The sequence below is a fragment of the Festucalex cinctus genome, chromosome 13 (assembly GCF_051991245.1).
Source record: "Festucalex cinctus isolate MCC-2025b chromosome 13, RoL_Fcin_1.0, whole genome shotgun sequence".
NCBI lineage: Eukaryota > Metazoa > Chordata > Actinopteri > Syngnathiformes > Syngnathidae > Festucalex > Festucalex cinctus.
Genome location: NC_135423.1, coordinates 18,524,294 through 18,551,324, shown reverse-complemented (window position 1 = coordinate 18,551,324; position 27,031 = coordinate 18,524,294). Strand labels below are relative to the sequence as shown.

General features: G+C 38.5%; 5 protein-coding genes across 7 annotated transcripts; 2 read left to right on the top strand and 3 right to left on the bottom strand.

Moving 5' to 3' along the window:
- Positions 1–857: 857 nt before the first annotated feature.
- folr (folate receptor) lies at positions 858–3,479 on the bottom strand. 3 transcript variants are annotated; one of them, XM_077541529.1, is made up of 6 exons: positions 3,296–3,479; positions 2,787–2,895; positions 1,939–2,087; positions 1,627–1,815; positions 1,285–1,420; positions 858–1,200 (listed from the first exon to the last, which is right to left on the bottom strand). In XM_077541529.1, exons 3-6 carry the CDS (start codon positions 2,065–2,067, stop codon positions 929–931), a joined length of 726 nt encoding a protein of 241 aa, XP_077397655.1. In that variant the 5' UTR covers positions 2,068–2,087; positions 2,787–2,895; positions 3,296–3,479; the 3' UTR covers positions 858–928. The 3 variants fall into 3 exon arrangements, with proteins under 3 accessions (XP_077397655.1, XP_077397654.1, XP_077397653.1); XM_077541528.1 differs by having other exon boundaries at positions 1,939–2,071; positions 3,296–3,478; XM_077541527.1 differs by lacking the exon at positions 2,787–2,895 and having other exon boundaries at positions 1,939–2,071; positions 3,296–3,478.
- A 1,934-nt stretch (positions 3,480–5,413) lies between these two features.
- On the top strand, positions 5,414–7,771 carry anapc15 (anaphase promoting complex subunit 15). The gene is made up of 4 exons (XM_077541729.1): positions 5,414–5,785; positions 6,025–6,084; positions 6,606–6,749; positions 6,929–7,771. The coding sequence occupies exons 1-4, from the start codon at positions 5,666–5,668 to the stop codon at positions 6,974–6,976; spliced, it is 372 nt and encodes a 123-aa protein (XP_077397855.1). The 5' UTR covers positions 5,414–5,665; the 3' UTR covers positions 6,977–7,771.
- On the bottom strand, positions 7,105–12,160 carry tomt (transmembrane O-methyltransferase). The gene is made up of 4 exons (XM_077541728.1): positions 11,863–12,160; positions 10,243–10,439; positions 10,015–10,137; positions 7,105–8,493 (listed from the first exon to the last, which is right to left on the bottom strand). The coding sequence occupies exons 1-4, from the start codon at positions 12,158–12,160 to the stop codon at positions 8,296–8,298; spliced, it is 816 nt and encodes a 271-aa protein (XP_077397854.1). The 3' UTR covers positions 7,105–8,295.
- A 2,532-nt stretch (positions 12,161–14,692) lies between these two features.
- sfrp2l (secreted frizzled-related protein 2 like) lies at positions 14,693–17,403 on the bottom strand. The gene is made up of 3 exons (XM_077541727.1): positions 16,713–17,403; positions 15,228–15,308; positions 14,693–15,092 (listed from the first exon to the last, which is right to left on the bottom strand). Exons 1-3 carry the CDS (start codon positions 17,230–17,232, stop codon positions 14,707–14,709), a joined length of 987 nt encoding a protein of 328 aa, XP_077397853.1. The 5' UTR covers positions 17,233–17,403; the 3' UTR covers positions 14,693–14,706.
- Positions 17,404–19,209: 1,806 nt separating this feature from the next.
- On the top strand, positions 19,210–26,494 carry lamtor1 (late endosomal/lysosomal adaptor, MAPK and MTOR activator 1). The gene is made up of 5 exons (XM_077541825.1): positions 19,210–19,478; positions 21,634–21,776; positions 21,850–21,927; positions 24,903–25,026; positions 25,199–26,494. The coding sequence occupies exons 1-5, from the start codon at positions 19,437–19,439 to the stop codon at positions 25,289–25,291; spliced, it is 480 nt and encodes a 159-aa protein (XP_077397951.1). The 5' UTR covers positions 19,210–19,436; the 3' UTR covers positions 25,292–26,494.
- The last annotated feature ends 537 nt before the right edge of the window (positions 26,495–27,031 follow it).

Below are 27,031 nucleotides of genomic sequence, written 5' to 3'. Positions count from 1 at the left end.
GTGACCTACAACCTTTTCAAAGGCCATAGGTCCAGTTCAAGAAAAACAGCATCAAAGCATTATACTGCCATCAGAACAGTGTTGCGTTTGCAACAAACATAATAAACATGGATAAAAAGTTTAACCCTGGTTCCACTGTAAACAAAATATCACAACCACATGCAGGAAAATGTGTGTGTGTTTAGACTTTTGATAACCACTGTATAAAGGCTGGCCCTTCAAGCTCATGGACTCATTTTACTAGCTTGTCAAAGCATCTTTAAATTGTCAGATAGTATAACTTTAACCTGAGTCATACTTAGGCATTCATCAGATTTGTCATGCAGGACCTTGACTGTGTTACGCTTACAGTTAGCACATGAAATATGTTAAGATAAAATTGTCTGGATGTTATCATCTTGGTTAGTAATTGTGTGGTTTTTAGATATTTGACTGAGTCAAATGTCACAAAGCAATTCATATCTAAAATGTCAATGCTAATTTGACAAAATTCACAGGCCGTGTATCATTAGGATAGACTCCAGCTTAAGTTTGATCTTGATAATGATAGAAAATGAATGAGTCTAATTAAATAAATAATAATAAAAAAAAAAAGAGAAAAAAGAAAAAGAAAACCAAGAATGATATACTGTATTAATTTAATTACCAGTAAATTAATGTCTACACAGCAGCTGTTGCTAACAAGAAATTTTGGAGCAAGCAATACAAAAAAGACATATGCTATAATTTTAATTCCAGAAGAATAAATTAAAAAAACAACAATCTAAGTTTGTCTCATTTGTGGGGTTTCTCACAGACAGAAAACACCTAAACCATATGCAATACCTTGAAAAAGTAAAATAAAATGAAGCAGTCACTCAATTTGAAATCAATTTTATTGATCCATCTCGAACCAAGATGTATAGGCAAGAAATAATGTACTCTCCGTTTATATCAGTGCAGAAAGATATGCTATAGCCAGGAAGAGCAGCGATGTGACTGAAAAACTACAGAGTTGCGGAGCGTTATTGATGTAATACTCAGCTACCTTCGTGTTGGGGTTTGGCCCTGTGAACCAGAGCTGCATGCACCGCCCTGATGTTTTGGAGTGTGTTGTATAAAGGTAGGAATTAGACCAGATTTGTTCACACATGGATTTAGGCGTTGGATAGATGTCAGTCCACTTTTTGCATTTGCTGCCTTTAGGGCATTGGTTAAAACCTGGAAAACAGAAAGATAATTATTTTGGTTTAGGTTAACATTGAAAAATATTTAGAAGTATCTTAGTTAGTAACAAAAACACACCTGTGCTCCAGTCCCATCCTTTGTGCCAGTTCGACTTACATGTCATCTCATTTTCACAGTCCTCCCACCAGTCATGGCAGTCCTCCATACACAAAGGTACATCCAAGATTCGCTCCTTGCGCCAGCTCTGATCGGCCTGCACAAAGAAAGCGTAAGTAACATGTAAACTATACAATCAACGAGATGACGCACTGCAACACGTAATACACAACTGGATAAAATAGCATCAAAAACATTAAAATATTAATTCTACCAAGGTTTCTACTTCCTGTCTTCCCTCTTTGTGCTGCCATCTAGTGCCATCATTGGGGATTGAATTTAGACAAGAACGTCAGTACCCACCACTTGTATCCAGGGTCCCAAGTGTGGTGAGCATTCATAGAAGCAAGTGTCTTGGACAAAGTGCCTCTTGCACTTGGGGCTCATCGCACCACAGTGGTTCCAGTTGAAGTTGTACAAATAGGAGTTATCTTCATGAGCTTCAGCAGTGGTATTCGCTGTGCAGCATGCATTGTCGCGCCACGGTGCACACTAAAAACAAAAGAAAGAACACAATAAGACCCTTAACACTTAATGATCTTTATAGTAAAGCAATCATCAATGGCAGCTAAAACAGAATAAGATGTGCACCAATTGCATTTGTGTGTCCATCACCTGAAGGTAAAGTTTGCCCTCTGGACCAGGTTTTACTTTGTGGTGTTTGGCATCCATACACATATTGAGTTTGTCTTGAGACAGGGAGCCCCTGGAGAGGGCAAGCAGCAAGACCAGAACAACCCACATGGCTCTGCAGCACAAAGTCACTGGGATCAACAAAAGTAAATCATATAATGTATGTATGTACAGTTCTGGAACTTTTTTTTTCTTTAAAGAAACCACAGCATAATTATCATTTCCTCTGAACATGTTTGACTAAAATGAACGGTTTTTGTTTTCTCCCAAAATACTACCACAACCCCAAATCCCAATTTTTGTCACTGACAGCATTTATGTGCAGAAAGAAAGAAAAAGAAAGAAAGAAAGAAAGAAAGAAAGAAAGAAAGAAAGAAAGAAAGAAAGAAAGAAAGAAAGAAAAAAAGAAAGAAAAACTCTGTTTTTATGCCAAGCACAACACAAGTAGCTGATACTGTATAAAAGTAAATCACCAGTGATCAGATATTTTAATTTTCTAAGAATGTTGTAGTAGTATTTGAAAATGTAAACACTGTCAGAGATTTATAGAAATAAAGTGTTGCATATTGATGACCAGTGTATTCACATAAATGTATATAATGGCATATCATAATAACATTAGCAAATTTGCTATTTCAGAAGTGTGCATCAAATTGGTAGTCCTTCACACTAATTAACCCCTACAAACCATTCATTTCATGTGAAACACTGACTAGTAATTAGCTCTATATGGTAATGATGACCCCAAAACATTCAGTCCAACACAAAATGACAATCAGAAGTACAATGTAAAGAAATGTGATAAGTAGCATTAACTGAAGTTTTTATACCTTGTTCTCCAACTGATGACTTTAGTTAAACTCCACAAATGTAATATTGTTTCACAATCGTGTTCAGCGACAAAATCATAAATTCCAGTGAGGAGATTGCTCACTTGCACTATCATGACATAAAAACCGACAGATATTAGAAGAAGTCTCTTTTGCCACAATGAGTTTTTAGTTAAAGCATAAATATTATTAACATAAACTGATGCACATCCGCAGTCATCATATTAGTGTATACATACTTCACAAACATGAAAAGAACACACTTGCAAATAGCAGTAAGTCTTTAGGGAACACATCAGCAGTCCTCATTTTAGTGTGTGAACGTTAAAAGAACACACTAGCAAGAAATCTGTAGGGAATATTCCCAACAACCTCTTTATCCATTTAAAAAATATTATTGTAGAATATAAAATACACAGATAACTCGTGGCACTTAATTAAAAAAAAAAATAAAATAAAACAAATCTTGGAGGTGAAGGTAGATTTCGATAAGTAATTAAATTGTTTACCTCATTATGGTTGTCTGCAAATTGTTCTGAAGCCCAAGAAACTTTCTGGAAACACACCTGTGTAGAGAATGAACTGGAATGTGTGCGAGTGTGACCAAAGATGAGAGCTAGTCCTCTAATAAAAAAAAAAAAAAAGCTGTCACAACATATGTGTTCTAAGTCCAAAGTCTTGCCAGTGTGTGCGCGCGCACGCACGTCTGCATGCCTGACTGTAGAAAAGAAGGCATGTGATAATGGGATTTATTATGTCTATATGTGAGGTAGTTTAGTCTTATCTCAAGGTTAGGCCACTGTATATATGCAAAAATGGCAAGATGACCTAAGAATTAAAGTTAAGAATAGTTCAAGGTGATAAATTATGAACGTTTCACGTTTTTTGTCTTTGACGGGCCTGACTACTCATCAAGTGTGAAATTAGTCTATAAGTGTGTACAAATGTGCCCGGAAGCAAGTCGTGTTGAATTTTGCTAAACTTCGAGTGATTTTTCTTGAGTTTATTTTGCATACTATGGGGTGGATGGTAGGCGAGTATTCACTTATAGCACTTTTACACCTACAAGGTACTCAAAGTGCTTTGACACTGTTTCCTCATTCATTTCCTTCATTTACCTCATTTCCTTCTGATGATGCAGCATCGGGAGCACTAGGGGTTGAGTATATTCATAAGGGTCAGGGAATGAACCCACAACCTCTGGGTTGTGAGGTGACCACTCTGCCCCTATGCAGCCCCTGCACCATGGAGAGTAGCATATCCAATTCACCAGTAACGTGTTCCTGCTAAAATTGTCATGGCTGGCTACAAACTTGTCATCAACCACGAAGAAGACGTAAGTAAGCATTTCACATAATTTGAATGTAAACTAAACGTATGTGATTTTCTGCCTCCTGTTTTTTTTTTTTTTACAACTTTATTTAACAATTTGTACAATACAACTTACTTTCACAAAAACAACTATATTTTGCATTTATAAACAGAAAACATCATGCTTGAGGGATTAAAAAAAATTCTATACACTCAAAATAAATTTATACAAAGATATTGGACTCAACAGTTCGAGTCCAGGCTCCGGCCATCCTGGGTGGAATTTGCATGTTCTCCCCGTGCCTGCATGGGTCTTCCCCCGGTACTCCGGTCTCCTCCCACATTCCAAAGACATGCATGGCAGGTTAATTGGGTGCTCCGAATGTGACTTCCGACTTCCGACTTTTGCACATGAGCTTTGATTCCGGTCCTGGTTGCGAACGCGCAACCGAGGGGCACAAAGTCGGAAGCACTAGTATTGGGATGCCGTCCCAATAGTGGTCCCTAGGTGTGCTTGTGTGTGTGGATGGTTGTTCATCTCTGTGTGCCCTGTGATTGGCTGGCAACCAGTCCAGGGTGTACCCCGCCTACTGCCCAAAGCCAGCTGGGATAGGCTCCAGCACCCCCCACGACCCTTGTGAGGAGCAAGCGGTTCAGAAAATGGATGGATGGATGGATGGATATTGGACTCAACATTAGCAGAAATAGGTGTAATTGGTTTTTGTTTAAAAGGAAAAAAAAGCATGGATTTCTTCCCACAAACTTACATTTATGCATATGGGAGTTAGTCATTATTAGCAGGAAATTAAAACTCTTTCACTACCAGCCATTTTAGAAAATTTCAAGATTTTCAATACCCACGCAATATTACATTCAATAATTATATATAAGCCGAATCTACCAAATGACAGAATAGAATAGAATACTTTTTGCAGTCGAAAAATGTAGCTAGCCAAAATACAGTAATTTCTCCCATGGACTCTGAAACTGTGTTTATTTAGTATAAAATGGGGCAATGATGTCATCTACCGGTGGTTAGGCATCGGTAAAATTGTTTCCAAGTTTGACATTTACAGTGGAGCATAATCAGATTATTCCCATCTATCCCCACTATAATTTTTTTTTAGTGAATGAGTGAATGAGTTAATCAAAAACACATTTGATATTCTCTCATCAATTCGCCCCAGCAAAACCAAACAGCACATACTTCCAAAAATAACATAAAACCTTGATACAATTTTAAATGATATTTTGGATCAATCTCTGTGTGCAAGTGGTTCAAACACCTAAGCGGAACCTTAGCGCAAAGACAACCAACCGGAAATAGTCGGACGATTTTTGTAGAACACATAACTTCCGACTTGTTTGTTTGAAATGTTAGGAAACGTTCGGTCGAATTAGTAGGCTAACCAACAGCAACAACGGTGTGTATTTATCTTTATTTTTCTAGATTGGCGTTGGCACTTATTGCTGTTGCTAAAGAAGGCGTGTGTAAATGCGTTTTTAACGCGTCTAAGTGGCGTCGGGCACAGTTTTGCCGCTCTGTTTTGGTGTGCTCCCAAGACGATATGTCCACGCTTTTCCCCTCCTTGTTTCCCCGAATAACCGAGTCTCTGTGGTTCAATTTGGACCGACCTTGCGTGGATGAGACGGAGCTACAACAGCAGGAACAGCAGCATCAAACCTGGGTAACGAAGGATTGTCATCGACCACTATTGAGGATGCTGAGCTACTTCAGTTCTTTCCATATGATTTGAGTTGTTGTCATTTCCATGTATTTGATTGCAGATTTGTTGCACTATAATTATTAATATTAACAGCAACACAATTATGAATTGATTCAATGACGCCGATTTGATGCTTGTGAATTTGTGAATCCCCCATACACTTCACGGTTGATAAATCTTTACCCTTTCTTTTACCTTAGTTGCAGAGCATTGCAGAGAAGGACAACAACCAATTACCAATTGGGAAAACAATTTTTGAGGTAATCTATATTTGTGTCCACGGTCCAGTGTTTTAACACCAACCTTCTACACGACATTCAGCCCTGGAAAATGCTTAAATAGCTTTCTTAATAATACAGAATTTGTACATCTTAAATGGGATTTATGATGTATGTGGCAAAAAAAAGCCATTGTACATATACATAATGATGTTTCACTATTGTGATACTATAATTCAACATAAAAGGGAAAAATTACACCAGATCCACACAATTATATTTTGTTGGAGTTGGATAGTATTTTATGTGTGTTAACATAATATACTTGTTTTGTAACACCTGTAGGAAAATAGAAAAAAAAAAAGACTTTTTTTTTCTGACTTTTTTTTTTCTTCTCTATTTTCTTAACGTTCTATTGTCACGTTTTAAAATATGTACATGCGGAAGACCATCCTACCAGCTCTCCTGCTCGTCTAGGGGGAACTGCCTATCAAATGTTGGGAATGTGCAAACAAAAGCGTATTTCTGTGCTTTTCTTTACCGTGCCCATTTATTGGGTGCAGGGAGGAGGCTATGAAGAGGAGGAGGAAGAGGAAGATGATGAAGATGAGGACAGTGAGGAGGACTCAGAAGATGAAGAAGACATGCAGGACATGGATGAGATGAACGATTACAACGAGTCACCTGACGATGGCGAGATCAATGAGGTGTTTTCATACGTCACTTATGGAATTTGTTGCACATTATGGATCTTAAATACAATGATAATTAAGGGATTCACCCATTCCAGAAATACATTTTCTGAAGTTTTTATTTGTTTCTTTTCTATATTTGAGATTCAGCCAATAGAAACACATTTTCAAAGGTTTTTCGTTCTATTTGTCAGGTGGACATGGAAGGACAAGATCAAGATCAAGACCAATGGATGATTTGACAAAGATTTTGGAGTACACACTTCCCATCAAAATAGGACGTTAACAGAGATGTAGCCATCTACACTTAATGTTGGCAACATACACTCCGTAGCCACAAAATTAGGTCCGTTATAATCAATTCCGGATAATCTAGGAATTGTAAAAAAATTAAATAATAAAAAAATCAGCCTTTAGAAAGACGGTCCTTTTGATTGACATATTCATATTATAAAATGCAATTGCAGGCTATAGCGTACTTTACAATATCTTGGTTTCCACATTTTTGTTGTTATGATTACGATACAGTTTACAGGTGTACCTAATGTTGTGGCTCGTGAGTGTATTTCAACAATATAGCTAAATAAATGAATGTGCTATGATAGCAGGTGAGAGGCCCTAAAATGAGACTTATTGGGCTTGTTAACAGCTGTCTATTTTCTGTTGTTTTACAGGATTCAATATACAGATTTTTAAACATTTATTCAACCAATTGTAGTGTTATGTAAAAGAAACAACTGCTTTTGAATTACACACCAATCCCATGAGTCATAGCTTTGAGATATTGCCGGACATTGCTGATTGTAAAAGTTACTCCTGGTACAAAGTTCCTCACAGGGATTTCATTTTACTTATTTTACAATGCATGCTGGGTAAACACATCTCACCAATTAACCTTGACCTTTTCATATCGTTTGCCATGTGCCACCCGTTGAAGTATCTACCATGACAATATGCTTTAGCTGAGTCAGCGGTAATACTTGTTACACATGGAGATGCATCATAAAAATGTTGCAGTAAACTTGACTTTGATGGTTTTCAGTTTTGTCGCATTTATTATAAATTCACTTTGTATAACAAACTTTTTTTTTTTTAATATATTGAGCGTTATGTTACATCATTTGGAACTTTTTCAAACCAGTTAATATAAAGTAAAAAGATTTTGCATATTTTTTTTTTCATTTGCAATAAGGATGGCCAAGTAAATGGGACTAAAAAATAGATGGATGGACATTTTGCAATGCGCTAACTTGGGCTGATAAGCAACAGGGCACAAACATTACTCTGTAAAAAGAGCATCTTGGGCAGATGTTCACCAATTTGTAACTGCAAAACTGAAGACTGCATTAAAAGCAGGCATGATTGACTGCATGGGTTCAGAATACTTATGGAAATGCTGCCGTAAAGCCTTACTATTGTAGTCTTTAATTGGATATTTGTGGAAGACCTATCACCGAGTGGTCCAATCTGTTTCATTTAACTAGCGTAATGCTCAATTAACTCTTGACATTAATGTTGTTGTTTTTGTTTTTTAAATAAAAACATATCACTCAGTATTGTTCTACTTGATCCCCTGATATACCAGTTCTGCCATCCCATCCCTGATACCCTTGCTATACTCCAGTGTGGCGCGGTGGATCTTCCACTCATACAAGCCGCTCTTGCGAATGTGCCTGAGAAATTTGGGCGCGCCGGGAAACAGCACATTGTCTGCCAGAATTATAGATCCTTTCCCGAGCAGACCAGAACCTTCCAACATCTGCAACAACACCACATCAACAAATAATACATTTGGTATCATGTTCGACAAGAGCAGAAATGTATGAAACTACCTTGTGAAAAAACAACACATATCACAGGGGTTCCTAATAATTAGATTCAATAATCAGAGCTATAATTAGATCCGTGCAGTGCAGTACAGGACATATGACGTGCAGTAAACAGACACCATGGAAAAATATTTAACAGGGATGAAAAGAAAAATTGAGAGAGACTTAAAAAAAATGTTCACGTTATTCTTTGTTGTGTTAGCCGAGTATCGATATCAGGTATCAAATCAGTGCCGTTACGTTGCCATCCTTATTTTAAGCTTTAGTATTCCTGGATGCTGCTAATACCAGTGTCGACTGCCCTCTTGTGGCCACTTTTTTTTATGATTAGGAACTAAAGGCATACAGGTACATGTCTGACAGAGGCCAATTTTCCTTTAAATATTGTATATGTATAGGAATAGAAAATTGCTATTAATTTCACGCAATTTTAAGGAAAAGTGCTATTGGGTATATATGTAGGTCTTTGTTTAAAATGATCTGTCATTGATTTTTGAGAAATTTTATGGATCAAAAGTATAGTTGCTAGTATCAGTGCTTGGTATCAGTATTGGTGACTACTCAAGTTGGGTGTACTTGTATTGGAATCAGTCTAAAAAAATGTTAGCGAACATCTCTAGAATAAAAAAAATAAAAATAAATGGGTGTTCACATTTGGTCAAACTGTTTTCACTGTAAATGTTTTTTTCAAATGTAATTTATCTGGAACTAATTTTCTTTCTAAATTTTAATTAGGAATGGGCGAGCAACAATGCCAGCCTTATTTTAAGGTATCAGCCACCATTGCCAACTCATTTTAGGCAATTTTAAGGAAAATGCAATCTTGGGATAGCCAATATATATAGGTCTTTCGTATCAAAAGTACTAGGGGAATCGATGACTACTCAAGAGTTGAGTACTCATTCATGTATCAGTCTGAAAATGTATACTAAGTTCCTTTAATTTTTCAGGCACTGATGCCTTTTTTCAGAAGCATGTTATTTTAATGAGTCCTTCTAGTTTAGTAAAAAAAACACAAAAAAACAAAAAACAAAAACAAAACAGCAACCAATACTTACTGCTACCGGTATTAATTGTATCCTCCCCCACAGTAAGTTGGTGATAAGAAGCTACACTAATAATGTAATTGTGGAACTTTTAACTGACAGCTTGTGTATAGCATGAGAGTGGACTAGAGTATCTTGCATTGCAGCTCCATAGAGACAGAACAGTATGACTCAGCTCAGTGTGATCTTAAGACAGTAATTCAAGTGGTCACATGACGAACTTGGTCAGAGTGACTAAGGGAAATTGACTTAGAAAAAAAAAAAGTCTTGTTGACATCCTGTACTCTTACTACTTGGAAGGCTGAACTTTGAAGAATGATTGTTTACAAAACTGCTTGTAATCATGTCGTCCTCGGCTGTATCAACATTTCTAAAAGCCATCAATTTGTTATTTGTGACAGCTACCTGCAGGTCAGTACAGTAGCATTTCTTCCAGTGGTCCATGAAGACCAAATCAAGCCTCTCCAAACCAAAATCAGACTGCAAGCGTGGGATTACTTCATCTGATGGATTCACAATCAGCTCTACCTGAGTGATGATAAACACAGCGATATAGTTCTCACGTCCACAAATCAGTGTATAAACAGATCAAATGAAAGTAATGTAAAAAGAAGTGGGGATTGCGTCTCTCACTGTGTCGTCGTCAAAACCCGCCAGGCGGATGATTTTCTCCGCTATGGCAGCATTTCTCTGATCCATCTCAACACTGTAGATCCTGGCACCCAGTGGCAGCGCCCGGGCCATACGTACAGTGCTGTAACCACAGTGTGTCCCCAACTCCAGGACTGTCAGAGGACTCTGCTCCATCAGCAGCCGGTCCAGAATCTTCCCTAAGGGATGTATAGGTACATCAAATGGCAAATGGCACTTCATTTATGTAGCGCTTTTCCACCTTTAAGGCCCTCAAAGGGCTTTACATTTTTTTGACTACCAATTCACCTACTGATGACGCAGCATCAGGAGCAATTGGGGGTTCAGTACCTTGCTCAAGGATACTTCGACATGGTCACAATGGCCTGACATTGAACCTACAACCTCTGGGTTGGGAGACAACTGCCATACCACTGAGCCACGCCGCCCCGTACCCCCATCAGAACCACAAATTCACCAGAAAAATATTTCTAATAATATGAATCCCAGCATTTGAACTCTCCTGTTCGTTTGTTTGAGAGGAACAACAATAATGGCACTGGGTCAGTTTGACCCGGGATGTATTTAGTCATCCAAATGTGACAGAAATGTGTATAAGCCAAATTCAATACAGTGTGTTATGTTCATTTCTCAGGAACTGCAATGATGTTACTGGGTCTCAATGACCCGGAGGCATATTTAATTATTGTGTGGACACAGACCTCCCAATAATAGCAAAAACAATGCTTCATGTTTCCCATTCATTCATTACAATTGTGTTTGTGTTGTTTTGTTTTTTATAAAAAAAAAAAAACATGTTAAAATAAGAATGTGCACGTGTTTAAATTATATACAGTATGTGTCTCGTGTATATTTTTATTTCATTGGGTAATATTCAAAAGATGTTTGTTTATCCATTCATCCATTTTCTTGACCGCTTATTCCTCACAAGGGTATGTTTGTTTATTAATCTGTATTTTTTTTCTTCCTCTTTACCCTTCTTATTTAACTGCAAAAATTAATACATCAACCCATTCATTACGTTTATTTCTCTGTGATATTAGTGATCACATCCGGGGTCAATTTGGCCCGGGGTCATGTGTAATTATCCAAAAGCATCAGTATTGTTTTGTGTGTGTAATCCTGCTTCACTATCAAAGCCAATTCTTCATCTGCACTCCCGTAACGTCTTTTTTTCTCAGGAACAGCAATAATAATCTTGCATGGGTCATTTTGACCCAGGTTTTTCTTAATTATCAAACGTTTCAGTAACTTAATACATTTCAGCATTTTTTTTTTTAAATCTCTCTTTAAGTCTACCACTAACAAGTTCAATCAATAGTCCCTTTCACAGTCACGCTTCAGAGATGTTTTTAAACAACAAAAATGTCTACAAATTTATTTTTATTGGATATATTGATTATGCAATAAGCCAAGCTATACCGAAAAACTTCTTTAACATTTACATTAACTTTTAAATGGGGCAGTTTGACCCACAACACAACAGGAGAGTAAAAAAAAAAAAAGCCTTTGCAAAAAGGTTAAAGGTTGATATAGATGTGTTAACTTTCCACTACATTCTAGATTGCTGCAATCAGAGTGTTGAATAGCTTCTCTGCTCACCCTTTTTCGGTCCAATGTTACTGATGTACTCCACCTTGCTGCACCACTCATCAAAAGTGTCCAGGATGCTGTCAGGGTCCCCGGGCGTGGCATGAGTGAGAACATACTGGTAGGCCCGCTCCTCGCGGCTCAGACCGGTGACACAGTCCTTCCAAAGGCGGACCAGGACCGCTCGGTAGAACAGAGCAAAGTAGAAACGGTATCGGATGAGCAGCGTCAGCAGGAGGGGGAGGAAAGCCAGTGCAATGGCAGGGGACACCATCCTAGTATTCACATATCGATCACAACTATCAATCATTTATGTTCAAAAGGGAAAAAATAAAAGGAGGTGTAAGTTACTTTTCTAGTACTAATTGTACATACAAAGCTAAACTGATAAACATGCTAAAATCTAAAGGATATATTCTGACATAATTCTGTTATGTAGATTTAAAAAAAACAACAACATTTAGGCTACCAGAGGAAAATGTACCATAAGTATAACAGGCACTCACCTAGTCTGTAGAAAATACGGTTACAAATAACGAGCTCAGCAGCTGTTACAAATACAGCTAGCGTGTGTGTAGTGTAAGAGAAGGTTGGAGACCTGACGCTATTAATTATTTAAGCATCGTGTTCATGTGTTTGTCCAGTAATAGTTTACTGTCCAGAGTCTAAAAGTAGTAAGACAAGTGTATTTCTGCACATTTTTCATCAAGTTCAATCAGAGCCAACTAATGTTTATTTGCGTACCACACAGCAACAGAGAAGCAGAAATATGTTGCCGTCTATAAAACAAAGTGAAGCGGACATTTGATGTATCAAGTTAACAGCAACAGGTGTGTCTGTTTGACATCGAGTCAAGTTTCCCACTTTGCTCAGGCAATACAGAAGGTTTTTTTAACGAAAAACATGACCATTAAAGGCAATAAATAGCAAGAAAGCAAGATGTTCCCAAATAAACCAAATAGTTGAACCAAATGTTTATCAATTGCAATTGATATACACAGTACAAAACGTTTTAAGCCATACTTCAGTTTACAGCTCATTTGCTGATTTTATACTTACATATTAGGTGTCGTCAACCTTTGAAGCTGAGAGCTATACTTCTTGGGAACTGATTAATGCGAAGGGCTATCAGTTTGATACACACTTCTGAAATAAATGTGGAGGGCCTGACCTATTTAATCATCTGATATTAGCTCTTTTAAAAAAAAATGTACAAAAATCAGCAAAAAAAATTTGATTTATTTTCTACATCAAACAACTCTCCTCCCCGCAAATAGCCTACATGGTAAACCAGTTAATATTTGCTGATTATTCTCTCTATTGTAAAGTTAAAGAAATAGTAAGAACATCATAAAACAGTCAAATATTCTGTCTGTACAGCATATCTTTATTTATGTAAGCGGTAAGGGGCCAAGAAAGACATTATTTTATTTGTTAAATTTCTTTTATTAAGAAAGAATTAATTGGTTATCGGAATTTTATTCTGCCAAATATTAGAATCAGGTTAAAAAAATAATGATAAAAAAAATCCATATCGGTTAGGCTGTGTTATAATAGCTGTTAATGGAATTTATTTATGTGAAGATAGTAATATTGCTACTGTAATGATTTCTCATAATAATTAGGAAACATAAATATCTGTCAGCGTTCACCTTTTTCAATAATCACTACTTCAACATTCCTTGAAAATTCCAATTGTCCCATCACTGGGGAGCTATTTTGGCCCTTAGGGGCGATCTGGTGCCCATGGCCACCACATTGTTTGACCCCTGCTATTTACTGCTGGCGTCAAGCCGAAACCTCATAAGTCATAGAATGTTAAATTTCATCCATCCATCCATTTTCTGAACCGCTTGCTCCTCACAAGGGTCGTGGGGGGTGCTGGAGCCTATCCCAGCTGGCTATGGGCAGTAGGCAGGGTACACCCTGAACTGGTCGCCAGCCAATCACAGGGCACACAGAGACAAACAACCATCCACACTCACAAGCACGCCAAGGGACAATTTGGAGCGCCCAATTAACCTGCCATGCATGTCTTTGAAATGTTGGAGGAGACCGGAGTACCCGGAGAAGACCCACGCAGGCACGGGGAAAACATGCAAACTCCACCCAGGAATGCCAGAGCCTGGACTCGAACCCGAGTCCTCAGTACTGGGAGGCAGACGTGCTAATTGTTAAATTTCATATTTTAAAAAAATCTATGCTATTGGTCAGTCCACAAGGGAGTGTGTTATCATTATTATTATTATTCTTTTCCCAAATTCTGAAGTGTTGAAAATGGTTTGCGTTCGTTGGGGATTTAATGGTTGAACAAGCAAACTATTTTGGGGTTCTCCTAAAATGTAACAGTTACACGGTTTTGGCCTGACGCCAGTGATATGTTAATGATATCAATATACCGATGTTTTTAACGTTAATGGTACAAAACAGCATAGAAAGTGATTACTGCATGATTACATTATTGTGTCAAATGATAAACACTACCCTGTTTAACACCATTTTTGGGAGACAAATGTAAATGACTGAGAAAAAAACAAACAAACTATAAGATTGCAAGTGGGAAATGTTAAACGTTGGTAAACAATCGTGCGATACATGAGTCCATTATTACCCCCTGCACCCTTTCAAAAAAAGTTGTGTCCCAGACTTTGAGCCAATTAGCACCTTTAAAAGGTAATTGGGACCATTCATTAATCAAGCGGTTAGAATGCAGAGTCACAGTATCTTTTTCACACTTCTTCGTTAACACAAGTGCTTAAAAGTCTGCACTTGGGTGATTCATTTGGTGATTTAGAGAGTTTTTGTGGACAGGACATTTTGCAAAAAAAAGTTGATAATTAGTTAAAGACCAAATGGCTACAGCTCAGGGCAGGGTTGCTTCAGCAGTCCCCTGATGAATTTTTTCAGATCTTTGTCACCTCTAGCCCAGCGCACAAGCCGAGTCAACACCAGCCTTCCCTCCTCAGCCCGAGCCAGGGCCAAATACCATCCATCCAGGACCCCGTTCGCCTTTTTGTCAGTGACCTCCCCCCCTAAAACATCTTTTTTGTCTGCAGAGTCCAAGCCGGGACACGCACAAGTGCCTCCTTCCTGCAGCCACAGAGCATTGTGGGTCATCGCGCCTCCAATCCCCGCCCTCTCCGCACCTCCCCCTGCCCACCTCAGGATGCGGCTTCGGGCCAAAGGCACCAGCTGGAGGTCTCCTCCCACTGTTGACACACTGCCCAGACGCATCTTGAATGCTGCGACGAGACAAAACGTGTGATTTTCGACACATTGTAAAACAAACAACAGCTCACGTGAACGAGAAACAAAGATTTTATTTTTATTATGGTCCCCTCTCAAGAGTACATGTATCCCATCATCGCTCTCCTCACCATATGGACTTTGACAAAAGTTGTGCTGGATGTCAGTCTCTCCCTCAGCTGCCAAACTGCAGGCATCACAAATGACACTTCCTGGGGATTGAAAAGAGAGATTATGCATGTTTGCGTCTGCAGAGGTGTAAGATTCAAGAAAAAAAAGGAAACCTACTTAAAGATACACCAGGTGCTTGAAAGAAAATAGAGTATTGTAACATCTGACTTATTGTAATGTATGTTTGATTTTTTTTAATGTAGGCAAACACGAAGTAGACCTACACGCTCCAGCCCTCACATGTGTAATGAGATTTAATACAAGAGCTGTCAAATATCTAGCTTTTACGATAATAATAATACCGTTTTGATGACATTGACACCGCGATTGTGATTTTTGTCGTGGTTGTAGTTTGCAGGACAGTACAATATGTAGCGGTTAGCACATCTGCTGTTCATTTGAGAAGTTCTGCATTTCAATGGAACAGCTGCAGTAATGAACTGAAATCATGTAAAACAATAGGTATGTTTAAATACATCTTTAAAACAGAAATATTAAATAGAAACAGAACAGAAAAAGAATAAAAAAATACAAATAAAATCAACATGAGTGTTTTATATCCAGCGATCTCAATTTCTTTACTTTTGCTTAAATTTCGTGTTTTATGTTATTTGTTTGATTTTGCTGTTACTTAATTTGCAATCTAAGATAAGCTATAAGGTGTTTTACTTCTTCCTACACCCTTATCAAACTGAATCTTGTTTTGAAATTGAACACTGGTAGAACAAAAATGCTATTATAGCTAAAATTGTATTTTATTTTGTTTTAATTACAATTGTTTACATATATGTGAATGTATTTCTTTTCTTTTTTTTCGATTAAAGTTTGTCTAAAAAAAAAAATCGCCAGGCACTCTTGTGTGCAGTTTCCTCCCACATTCCAGAAACATGAATGTTGCATATTAATACATGCCCTGGGCCTACAGTCACATTTTTCCAGTACAAATGCCACTTGGCCTATAGTACGGAGTCTGACCCATAAAAGGCAAATGACTGCATGGGCACTGTCGGCAGTGTCTGTCAATTGTGTTTTTTTTTGTTTTTGTTTGTTTCTTTCTATGCTTGTTTTTGTCTGCATGTTTAGACAGTACAGAGGACCCCGCTATTTATGGGTAAAGCTAAATAGCTAAATTACCTGTATATGTATAACTGACACCCACTGAAATGCATTGGGAAATATATTCTTTTTTTTTTTTTTTTTTTTACTAAAAAATGTACAGTATTTAAAAAAGCTGATACCCCCCCCCCAAAAAAAGGGGGGGGGGGGCACAAATACATGAATCTGCGGGTACTGGTTTATGCCAGGCCAGCTAAAAACCAAAACAAAAAAACATATGTGAAGTATAAGGTAAATTATGCGCTAAGAAAAAATTTACAATGGCAAATGGCCCCGGGCCATATTTTAACGTGTCTATATATTTTTAAGGGTTATCGTAGCCCACAGACCTTTGAGCGCCTCCTCGTGGGTGACCTCCTCCATGGTCCGCACATCCTGCTCCCCACTTGGAGGGATGCAAAGTTGGGTCCCGCGTGGAAAGCGGCTGCAGTTGAACATTTCGGGCCAGGGGAAGCCGAAGGCGTTCATGACGGGGACGCAGTGGTCGCGCACGGCCTCGCACAGGTTCCGACAAGGGCTGACGGGCCCGCTGTAGTCCGGCACGCAAACCGGGGCGAACAGGGAGCACAAGAATTTCTTGGTGTCCCGGTGACACAGCTTGGAGATGAGCGGCAGCCAGGCGGCGGACTGCTGTTGGGCCTCCCGCAGAGTGTCGTGGCCCAGCAGGTTGGGCAGCCTCATGTGCGGATAACCGATGCCGTGGCACAGAGACAGGCTGCTCGGTATGGGCTTGCACACCGAGCGAACCGACGAACTGAAGCCGAGCGACGGCGGTCCGAGGTGGGCAGGAGCGACAGCGTCAGACGCCAGTGAGACCCCGAGCGTCAAAACAAACAAGAGCACTCTCATGGTGGTTGTTTTTGTCCCAGCTAAAGGTGAGTTCCACGGCGCTGGAAGCTCTCTGTCCTGTCTGCTCCCTCTCCTCGATCGATGGGAGTAAATAAAGGGGGGCGTGGAGGAAACTGGGGTAATAAGAGGACAGACGCCTGTAATTATCACCCCCGCCTAAAAGCCCATCGGGTGACTACCTCCATGTCTGCAGCTCAACTGTCGTGATGCATTCAACTGCAATCAAAAGAGATCACTGTAATTTTTTTTTTTTACTGTGAATTTTTTACAATATATTATTGGATAAGTTTTGCATTACTTTCACAGTAAGTATTACAGCAATTTACTGCGAATGTACTCCAGACTTTTGTTGTGATATAACAGGGTTTGCTTTATTGCGCGATTTTACTGTAAAAGCACAGTTAAATGCTGTAAACTCAAAGGATGCTGTAGTTTATACTGGTGTTTATTGTGATATTACAGGGGAAGTTAATTACAACAAATTACTGTAAAATATTACTGTTACTGTGAAATGCTGGTAAATGTTTACAATGTGTGAAAATGACACATGCAGTTTAATTACTGGCAAATAGCACAATTTAATCGTAATGAGGAGTTGCTCTTGTTACTGTATTTTTGTGAATCTGTACTGGTTCTGTGTGTAAAAGATGCAAACAAAATACAGCACGGTTGAATCTGATTTATTTATTTTGAATCCATCATGCATCACTTTTGGGAGTTGTGTGGTGTGTGAATTGCAATATTTTTTTTTTTCTGGCGTCAAACGTTTTTGTTTTGTAAAAAATCAAGTTGTAAGTTAAAACCTGCTTCATGTAGGCCTACATGGACCCTAAATATGACACTATATTATGTCAGTTAGTTGTCAGCAGCTGTTAATAGACCGTCAGTGTTACAGTTCAGTATGTTTTACTCTGTCATCAGCCTGAGGGGAGGTATAAGAAAACCTTTCATAGGTAGGCTGTCACACATGCGCCAACAAGCCTTTTCTTCTACAGCACCTTGATTTACCAACAAAGGTTAAAGAAAAGTGGCCTAAGAAGAGGCCCTGTGATTGAATGTGACCTCAGAAGGTGGGGCCTGGTCTTTTGAGGTACATCGGAGACAATGAAGCAGCTGTTAATTGGCTAAACTGTTGGCCACTCAACTTTATTTATAAAGCACTTTAAAACAAGCATTGCTGTATACAAAGTGCTGTACATGAAACAAAAATCGGTCATGCAGTAAAGAGGAAGATAAGTAAAATAAGAATAATACAACCCTATGTTGAGTTGACTAACTTGACTCATCAGTGTCTGTTTTGCTTTTTTTCAAACTCAGGGTAGGACAAGACATTGTAAAAAAAAAAAAAAAAAAAAAAAAAAAAAAAAAAAAAAAAAAAAAAAAAAAAAAAAAAGACACTGTCGGCCGAGAAGTACATCACAGTGCCCGATCACGGCTGAGTTCGTAATTGTCACATGACCAAACTCAGAAACCATGATTGGTCGTTAGTTGACTAACTGTGATGTAATTTTCCCTCGGCGGCAAGGAAAAAAAAAAAAAAAACTACCAGGTAAATGCATTATCTTGTGCCAGACGAAATATGACAAGCTTCTGGCATTCAAAACAACTCTGTCTAATCAGAAAAAAAAGAAACAAGATGCTTTTTATGATTATGCATATGTATTTCAGATTAAAATCTCGATTGTGTTATTAATTTGCACCATTGGAGGGCAGCAAGCCCATTACAAAAGGAACGTCAGATTTTTAAAACACGTAACAAAGGAAAGGTGTTTGTGTGAGGAAGCTTGGTGACCCCAATTGAAACAACAATAATACAAAAAAAAAGCTCACCATGATTGTGACGTTTAAGGAATGTTGTTGAAGTGTTCGTTTGAAAAGGTGAACACATGTCGAGATTCATTAAAATAAAATAAAGTGTTGCATATAATACAGTAGTTTGTCCTTGACGTCGTGTTTGAAAACTGCGCTCGCTCTGGCGTCACTGCCGGAAGTGACGTCCTTGTTGTTACACGCGCAGTGCAGCTGTCATGTGATAGCTACTGCTGTGCCCACTCCGAGGCTCTGAGCGACTGTAGCTGACTAGCTCTAACCACTTTTGATGAAGTCCAAATAACCCCCAAACAGAATTGTATGTTTGTTGGCGTGGACAAGCACGGCTGCTTTCTGCGGGAAAACCGGGAAGCCGGAGTGTACCGGACGCTGCCATGGGCTGTTGTTACAGCAGCGACAACGAGTCAGCAGACCAGGTAGTTAGCCGCTTAGCTTGCTAAAAACTAGCTCCATAGATTTTGCTCTGCGATCGTGCGTGCAGTACTCGAAATGATTATCAGCACAAACGATTGGTGCTGTGATTGCGTGTGTGATTATTCAATTACTATTCCGCAACTTGAGCTTTTAAAACACATGTAGCATGCTCAGTGACGGGGGGGGGGGCCTAGCTCAGGACAGGCTGCAGCTGATTGCACACGGCGGAAATGAGAACTGCTGAAAGTAAAGAAAGCTGTCACGTGTTGCTTGGCAGTGGTTAGTAGCAATACTGTATTAAGCTACTCGCAGTGACCAGATTGTGATGAGAAGCGAATCGAGAAGGAACTTTTATTAACGTGTCTACTGTCTTCCAAAGGTCTTCTATGTCACAAGACACTTTAAAGTTCCTAATTTGTGTTGTGCCGTGTGACTCAAGGTCTTCCGCTAATTCCGTTTGAGGAAACAAGTCTGCTCTCTCAGTTTAGTGGCAAAAGCATCATGTTGTTTTTTTCCCCATTTTAAACTATTGGAGTTTGTAACCTTACCAGAGGTGGCAAGAGTACTCAAACTGTGTACCAAAGTTATTATAGTTTGGGATATGGGGCAAACTTGTAGTAGTAAAAGTAAACGTTTTAGTTTAGTTAGTTTTTTTTTTTTTATTATTATTTTTAAATATGGTCTGGAGTCATTGGTTAAGGTGACTGTGAACATTGCAGCTGCAATGTACAAGCAACATTGTTTCTAAAGCTCATACAATGAATAGTTGTTCATTATTCAGTAGAGGTAAGATTGAACCTAAAAAATCCAGCCCGACCCGACCCAGGGCCGCGGGCATTAAAGCCCGACCCAGCCCGAGCCCGACCAATTAACTTGATTTGCAGGCCCGAGCCCGAAGCAAACCCAAAATTTCAATTTATCCCATAGTATTTTTGGCAGAAAAAAAAACGCAAGATTTTTTTTAAGGTTAAAATAATCTACATATTTTTATGATCATGATAAATACATTTGCACAACGAAATAACGCTGGAGCACAGAATAAAAGAGGCCAGACAAAGAGAGTGAAAGAGAGATCTCGATGCGTAATTACGCGGAGAAATACTTCAGCGCCGCCTTCTCTGTTTTATCCAAATTATTTATTTACAACAAGTATTCCTTAGTTTAGTATCCACACATTAGGGCTGGGTATTGCCGCCAACCTCACGATACGATAGGTATCACGATACAGGGGTCACGATACGATACGTATCGCGATACATATGTATCCCAATACTTGATCTTCAAGGCAATACGTATCCCGATTTATTACATTAATTTACTTGCATTTTATAATAACAGTCATATATATACCTGCAGGATATGTTTTTTTATGCTGGCTGACAAAAATATTTTTGTTAGCAGCTATTCTGGTTTACCACCAAGCGGCATGCCTGGTCTAAATGTGTACACACTGCAGAGCAAGGAGCAACTTTCACAGACACACCGGGAACGTTTATTAATAGGCATGAGCCGATATGAGCAGAAATATCAAAGTATTAAAATTACAGCTCTAAAATGTGCTAATTTGAAATATTTGGGGAAATAAAAACAGCATTTTTTTTCGTGTAACACATTCTATTTTGTTTTTAAACAAGATATAAGAAAATTGGTACATTAAGACACGTGCGATGTTAAGTTTAGAAGTAAATAAATGTTGATATTCTTCCTCTGTTTTCATTTTTCTTAGCAAGACACAGTGTCCAATCACTGGTGAGCTATTTTTAGCATTAATTGAAGGCAATTAACTTCAAAGATGCTGCTGGTTTTTATTTTTTAGGTACAATGCAAGCTGCAAAGGCAAACGTTAACTGCCTATTTAAAGATAACGAGCAATATCGATTCTGATGGCTGCGTATAGATACGTGTATTGTAATGAGGCCCGCAACGATATATTGCCGTATCGATTTTTTGAGCACACCCCTACCACACATCGTTTTAGTATACATTTTTATAAACATATATTTATTTTAAAAAAAGTCAGTGAGAGAGAAGCCCGGCCCGAGCTGACCCGAACGTAATGATTGACATTTAAGGCCCGACCCGAATTTCGGGCCGGGTCGGCCTTGGTCTCGGGCTCAAGATCTTACCTCTATTATTCAGTGATTTTTATGATTGAAGGATAACGAACGCAAGCCGCTGATCACCCACCCGAACCCTGTCAGCAAACCCCCAAATGGCACAGACTGGATCACTCCTACAGTCCCCTCGGCCCGAACAGATGAACAGGCCCTGCTTACATCCATCCTCACCAAAACCGCACAGTAAGTTTGGGATCCACCAAACAGTTGACCCAGTCACGTAACTAATTAATGAACATCCCCGTGTGATGTGCAGGAACATCATCGATGTGTCGGCAGCTGACTCGGTCATGATGGAGCAGCATGAATATATGGACAAAGCTCGGCAATACAGGTATGCATAAAGCTAGTTTTAGGATTGTCCTGTTTGGAAATGAATTGCTCCGTTCATGCCAAATTCACACGTCAAAGGCTTAATTTGCCGATGTGCTATTTTGGCTGGGGAAAGAAAAATATCGTGGAACACAAACTCTTGCACAGTTTGTGAAAAGCACTTAGATCAATTTTAATTTGCAATTTTAAGGTAAATGCTGCATTGGGATATACATATATATGTATATACATATATATGTATATACATATATATGTATATACATATATATGTATGTGTATATATATATATATTAGGGGTGTTAAAAAAAAAAATCGATTCGGCGATATATCGCGATACTACATCGCGCGATTCTCGAATCGATTCAATAATCGGCAGAATCGATTTTTTTTTTGATTTTTTTAATTTTTTTTTTTTTTTTTTTTTTTTTTTTTTTAGGATTCACACCTTGAGCATGGAAGAATGTTCTGTGAACGGCACATTAAGCCTTAATATTTTTATTTTAATGCTGTTCAAATGTGAAACAGATTGCAAACTGTTTGTGTACAGTGGCTCACGGTTATAAGCCTCAAGTTTTAGATAAATATATTCATACAAATCTTACAGTGTACATGTACAAATTTACTGATAGTATTTTCTAAATTTGAATGGAAAAAAATCGCAACAATCGACTTATAAATTCGTATCGGGATTAATCGGTATCGAATCGTGACCATTCGTATCGGGATTAATCGGTATCGAATCGAATCGTGACCTGTGAATCGTGATACGAATCGAATCGTCAGGTACTAGGCAATTCACACCCCTAATATATATATATATATATATATATATATATATATATATATATTAGGGGTGTTAAAAAAATCGATTCGGCGATATATCGCGATACTACATCGCGCGATTCTCGAATCGATTCAATTAAAAAAAAATCGTTTTTTTTTTTTTTTTTTTTTTAAGAGCTCAGAATTGTTCATTCGATAGTCTTACCGATTCAACGTCTTATCATCATTGCCTTTTTTTTGTGTGTGTGTGTGTGTGTGAATCGATTTTTAAACTTCCATTTTTAATGGAAAAATATTCAACAAAACGTCTGACTTCGGGTTAGAATTCACACCTTGAGCATGGAAGAATGTTATATGAACGGAACATTAAGCCTTAATATTTTATTTTAATGCTGTTCAAACATGAAACAGATTACAACCTCTATAAGACTGAAATTTCAGATAAATAAATAATACATTTTCATATAAATCTTACACTCTACACTCTACAATACAATGATTAGTATTTTCTAAATTTGAATGAAAAAAAATCGCAACAATCGACTTATAAATTCGTGTCGGGATTAATCGGTATCGAATCGAATCGTGACCTGTGAATCGTGATACGAATCGAATCGTCAGGTACTAGGCAATTCACACCCCTAATATATATATATATATATATATGTATGTATGTATGTATGTATATATATGTAATCTTTCTTTAAAATTGTCATTTGGGGGGGGGGGTTAATGTATCAAAGTACTAGTGGTATCGAGACCAGTGACTACCAGAGTTGAGTACTCGTACTTGTGTTGGTCTGGAGAAAAAAAATGTATTGGACATCCTTAAGTTACATTTGGATATCACTAAATCCTTAGTCCAGTTGACCAGAATCGACTGGGTGGGCATTCATGCCTTTTGATGTGAATCACTGCTGAAGTACAACTCAGTAGTGTTAACTTTTAAGTCAAAAACATTTGCATCTAATCTTTAAGAAATGTCTATTAAAGTGGTGAGGGCCTGAACAGGTGAAAAAGCGCTATACAAATGAAAGACCATTTACTAAGACCATTTTTAATGTTTAAACTGTAAGGTTGCAGTGGCTTATAATATAAAATATATTTTTCAGGGATACAACCCGTCTCGTTTTTCTATGATGCTACTTTATTTTAATGTTGGGCATAATGGTGGTAATTGGAGAGCCAAATATTTTTTAGGTGATACTTGGCATCAAACATTTGAGAACCACCGGGTTATATTACAGATGAAAGTCACTGTTAAATCACAATAATGATCAATGATCTTCAAATAGATTATGGCAATTCCAAACGCAAATATTTAAACACTGTCACTGCCCAAATATTTCTTGACCCGGCGCTACATGATATTAGATAAAAACAGTGAAAAATGTAATAATAAATTATGAAATTAGAATAATATAAAAATATATAAAATGTAATATAAATAATAAAAATATAATAAAGTAGATAAACAAAAGTTCTAAACAATATTTTCATCACATACATATCCTCAGTAACCTGGCAATAGCATACATATCCATCTGGTACACAGTAATTTCGTCAGGTAAAGACGGGACATGCTGTACAATAATTCGAGCTGATTGGACGATGCGACATTCTACACGTTTGTTTTAACCAATCACGGCCACGGGTGAAAATTTCATGTTCGTTCTTGCCGAAGGGGGGAAAAGCACGAACATCTTACCAGCTAGAAATGCATGAAGCACCCCTCGCTGTTCAGCATTCAACAAGGAAACGGTGACTAATTCTCCGAGAAAATAATTCATTGCGGCGTCCATTCGTCAATGTTAGGTTTGTTTGTTAGCTCCGGCGTCGGCGCCTGGCTTCCTGGTTTTGTCACAGTTGCATATCCCACCCCAAAACACAATGTCGATTCGGGAACGGTGGATACCAGCAGGAGCGGTACAAGATGTATTCTCCGGAGTTTGTGAACTCACAAATACCGCGAGAATTCATCTTGCGAGAGAAAGGTTATATCCTCAGCCGCTAGAAATAGATGTGATCTGACCACTAGAGGTCACTGTTGGTGGCAATTTCTTTGTCGCCTCCACTAGTCACCTCTAATGGTGATCAGATAACCAATTGCTAGGATGTACTAAAAATAACTGTTTCATAGTAAAACACCAGGGGACAAATGTGTATGAAATGCATGTTTGTTTCTCCTCCCAGTACAAAGCTTGCTGTTTTAAGCAGCAGTATGCCTCAGAAGAAAGCCCTGGCTCTCCCCTCCCTCACTAGCCAGCCCCACCAAGTGCTCGCCAGCGACCTGGTGCCATACTCGGACGTTCAGCAGGTAGTCACATACAGAACACATTTTGACAACTATTAATTAGCTTCCCACAGGGACGTCATGCTTTCGAAATGCTGTGAATTAATGTGAAACCAAGAACTAGTCTGTGAGATGCTTTGCTTCTTTTGTTAAGTCTCTTGAATAAAGATTATAATAATATGCTTTTGCTTTTTAGGTATCCAAGATAGCAGCATATGCCTACAGTGCAATCTCTCAAATCAAAGTGGATGCTAAAGAAGAACTAGTTGTCCAGTTTGCCATTCCTTGAAACGACAACTCTGGCCTGTGTTTTGCTGCTCCCATCGTTCGAGTCTGTCTTTGTCACGCCTGCAATCTCACTCTCTTCTCCCCCCGTTTATCAAATTGTCTTGTGCTTCTTGGCTATGGCTCTAAATGCAACAGACAATGCGACGTAGCACCACAATGCACCACCATTTCGTCACACTGTAGGAAATCAAAGGAAACCCGGTGGATCTGTCAACTCACTTCTTCAAAATTGGCCCGCCTGAATCACAGCGGAAGACAAAATAAAATGTGGAAGTCCTGTAATTGATCCTGCTAGCTGTTCTTTGTTATATCGTTTTTGTTTACATAGATTAATTTTGGATATCTATCTTAAGAATTAGATATTACTTTCAACAAAATGGGAAAAACTGTTATTGGTAACCATTTCAACTCGAGGGCACACTGCTCAGTACATCACTGGCTGTGAGGTTTATTGACTGACCATTATTTTGTCTGTTTCCACTGGTGAGGATGCAATCGGCTTCACTACACTGAAGCTCCATATAGATTCTAATCCCATACAAACTTGTATAGCACTGGAGGCCTACGGTTCAGCGGCAGGGGGAAGGCATGGTGTAGGCACGGATGTGTATTATTTTTTTGCCTTCTTTGTACAGAATTTTCTGGCTAATTCTAAAGCCCAAGATGATTGTAGAAGGTGTTTTTGTAGGAAATTCACATTTGGCTGTGATCTGGGGTGATGACAACCATTTCTATGAAAACCCAACACTTTGAGGGCTGTTTGTCAGCTTTCAAACCAAGCCTTTCGCTACCGATTGTAATATGAGTGATTTGTTCGTATTAATCGAAAACTAACCATTGTAGCAGTGTGAGGAGTGCGTTAACAATCCATGATACCACAACAGATCAAAGGATCCAAGAGCTTTTTGAGATTATTTATTTTGTTTCTAAACATACTGCTCTTCGTTGGCGAGAGCAAGAAAACGTGCAGGGAGCACAGTGAGATGCTCTAAAGGGATCTCGTGCAAGGCTGTGATTTATTTTAGCTGCACATTTGAGCTTTTTGCAATGGGTTCTTGGCATTTTGTTTTCTGTCTTTGTTTTGTTTCTCAGATATGTAATACTACCTGAAATATATTTGTAATATCTTAGGCTAGTACCAAAAAAATTGTTTCTCTTTTTTTTCCCGTTTGTTTATTAATTCATTAAAAACTTTCAAATGTTATTGTGTTTGGAGTTTTGTTTTTAATTTGTTAATTTATTACAAATGCCACTTTTGGATTTTCAAATTTATAACAGACGAAATGTATTTGCAAGTTGCACAGTTACTGAAGTATTAACTTATTTTTGTCTGGGTTGCTATTGTGCCAAATGCCATATATTTGTTTTGAATTGTGTTTAACAAGACAACATGTAATATTTACAGTCTTCAGAAATATTCAAATGCACTTGAGAATTGAATGTGTACACAGTAAGCAATCCTTCCAGGATTCCGGGGGGGGGGGGGGGGGGGGGAGTGCTCGCTTTGCTGGGACCGCGGTTGACGGCTTCTTTCTTTGGTGGTGGTCCTTATGCATGCCAGATCCGTCGCACCAGCATCTACTGAAACTCAACAGAAGTACCCTCTCCCTCCCACAGCCCCTTGAATCAGTTGGTGCTGGTGTCTGTGGTTCTCACTTTGCTTTATCTATCCTTCCCTCCTTCCTCTCTTTAGTTTTTCCTCTGGTCACTTGAGATCTTAATTTATTAGAAGTATGAGGTT

What these genes read in the sequence shown, in the direction of transcription:
- folr (XM_077541527.1), bottom strand. An exon ending in AGGGCAAACTTTACCTTCAG is followed by an intron (nt 1,816 to 1,938) that starts GTGATGGACACA and finishes TTTTGTTTTTAG; the next exon opens with TGTGCACCGTGGCGCGACAA. An exon ending in AGGATGGGACTGGAGCACAG is followed by an intron (nt 1,201 to 1,284) that starts GTGTGTTTTTGT and finishes TCTGTTTTCCAG; the next exon opens with GTTTTAACCAATGCCCTAAA.
- anapc15 (XM_077541729.1), top strand. Translation starts at nt 5,666, where the DNA reads ATGTCCACGCTTTTCCCCTCCTTGTTTCCCCGAATAACCGAGTCTCTG. An exon ending in AACAGCAGCATCAAACCTGG is followed by an intron (nt 5,786 to 6,024) that starts GTAACGAAGGAT and finishes CTTTTACCTTAG; the next exon opens with TTGCAGAGCATTGCAGAGAA. An exon ending in TTGGGAAAACAATTTTTGAG is followed by an intron (nt 6,085 to 6,605) that starts GTAATCTATATT and finishes TATTGGGTGCAG; the next exon opens with GGAGGAGGCTATGAAGAGGA.
- tomt (XM_077541728.1), bottom strand. Translation starts at nt 12,160, where the DNA reads ATGATTGATAGTTGTGATCGATATGTGAATACTAGGATGGTGTCCCCT. An exon ending in TAACATTGGACCGAAAAAGG is followed by an intron (nt 10,440 to 11,862) that starts GTGAGCAGAGAA and finishes TACATCCCTTAG; the next exon opens with GGAAGATTCTGGACCGGCTG. An exon ending in GCTACTGTACTGACCTGCAG is followed by an intron (nt 8,494 to 10,014) that starts GTAGCTGTCACA and finishes GTGTTGTTGCAG; the next exon opens with ATGTTGGAAGGTTCTGGTCT.
- sfrp2l (XM_077541727.1), bottom strand. Translation starts at nt 17,232, where the DNA reads ATGAGAGTGCTCTTGTTTGTTTTGACGCTCGGGGTCTCACTGGCGTCT. An exon ending in CCACGAGGAGGCGCTCAAAG is followed by an intron (nt 15,309 to 16,712) that starts GTCTGTGGGCTA and finishes TTCAATCCCCAG; the next exon opens with GAAGTGTCATTTGTGATGCC. An exon ending in CTTTTGTCAAAGTCCATATG is followed by an intron (nt 15,093 to 15,227) that starts GTGAGGAGAGCG and finishes GTCTCGTCGCAG; the next exon opens with CATTCAAGATGCGTCTGGGC.
- lamtor1 (XM_077541825.1), top strand. Translation starts at nt 19,437, where the DNA reads ATGGGCTGTTGTTACAGCAGCGACAACGAGTCAGCAGACCAG. An exon ending in ATCCTCACCAAAACCGCACA is followed by an intron (nt 21,777 to 21,849) that starts GTAAGTTTGGGA and finishes TGTGATGTGCAG; the next exon opens with GAACATCATCGATGTGTCGG. An exon ending in CATACTCGGACGTTCAGCAG is followed by an intron (nt 25,027 to 25,198) that starts GTAGTCACATAC and finishes TTTGCTTTTTAG; the next exon opens with GTATCCAAGATAGCAGCATA.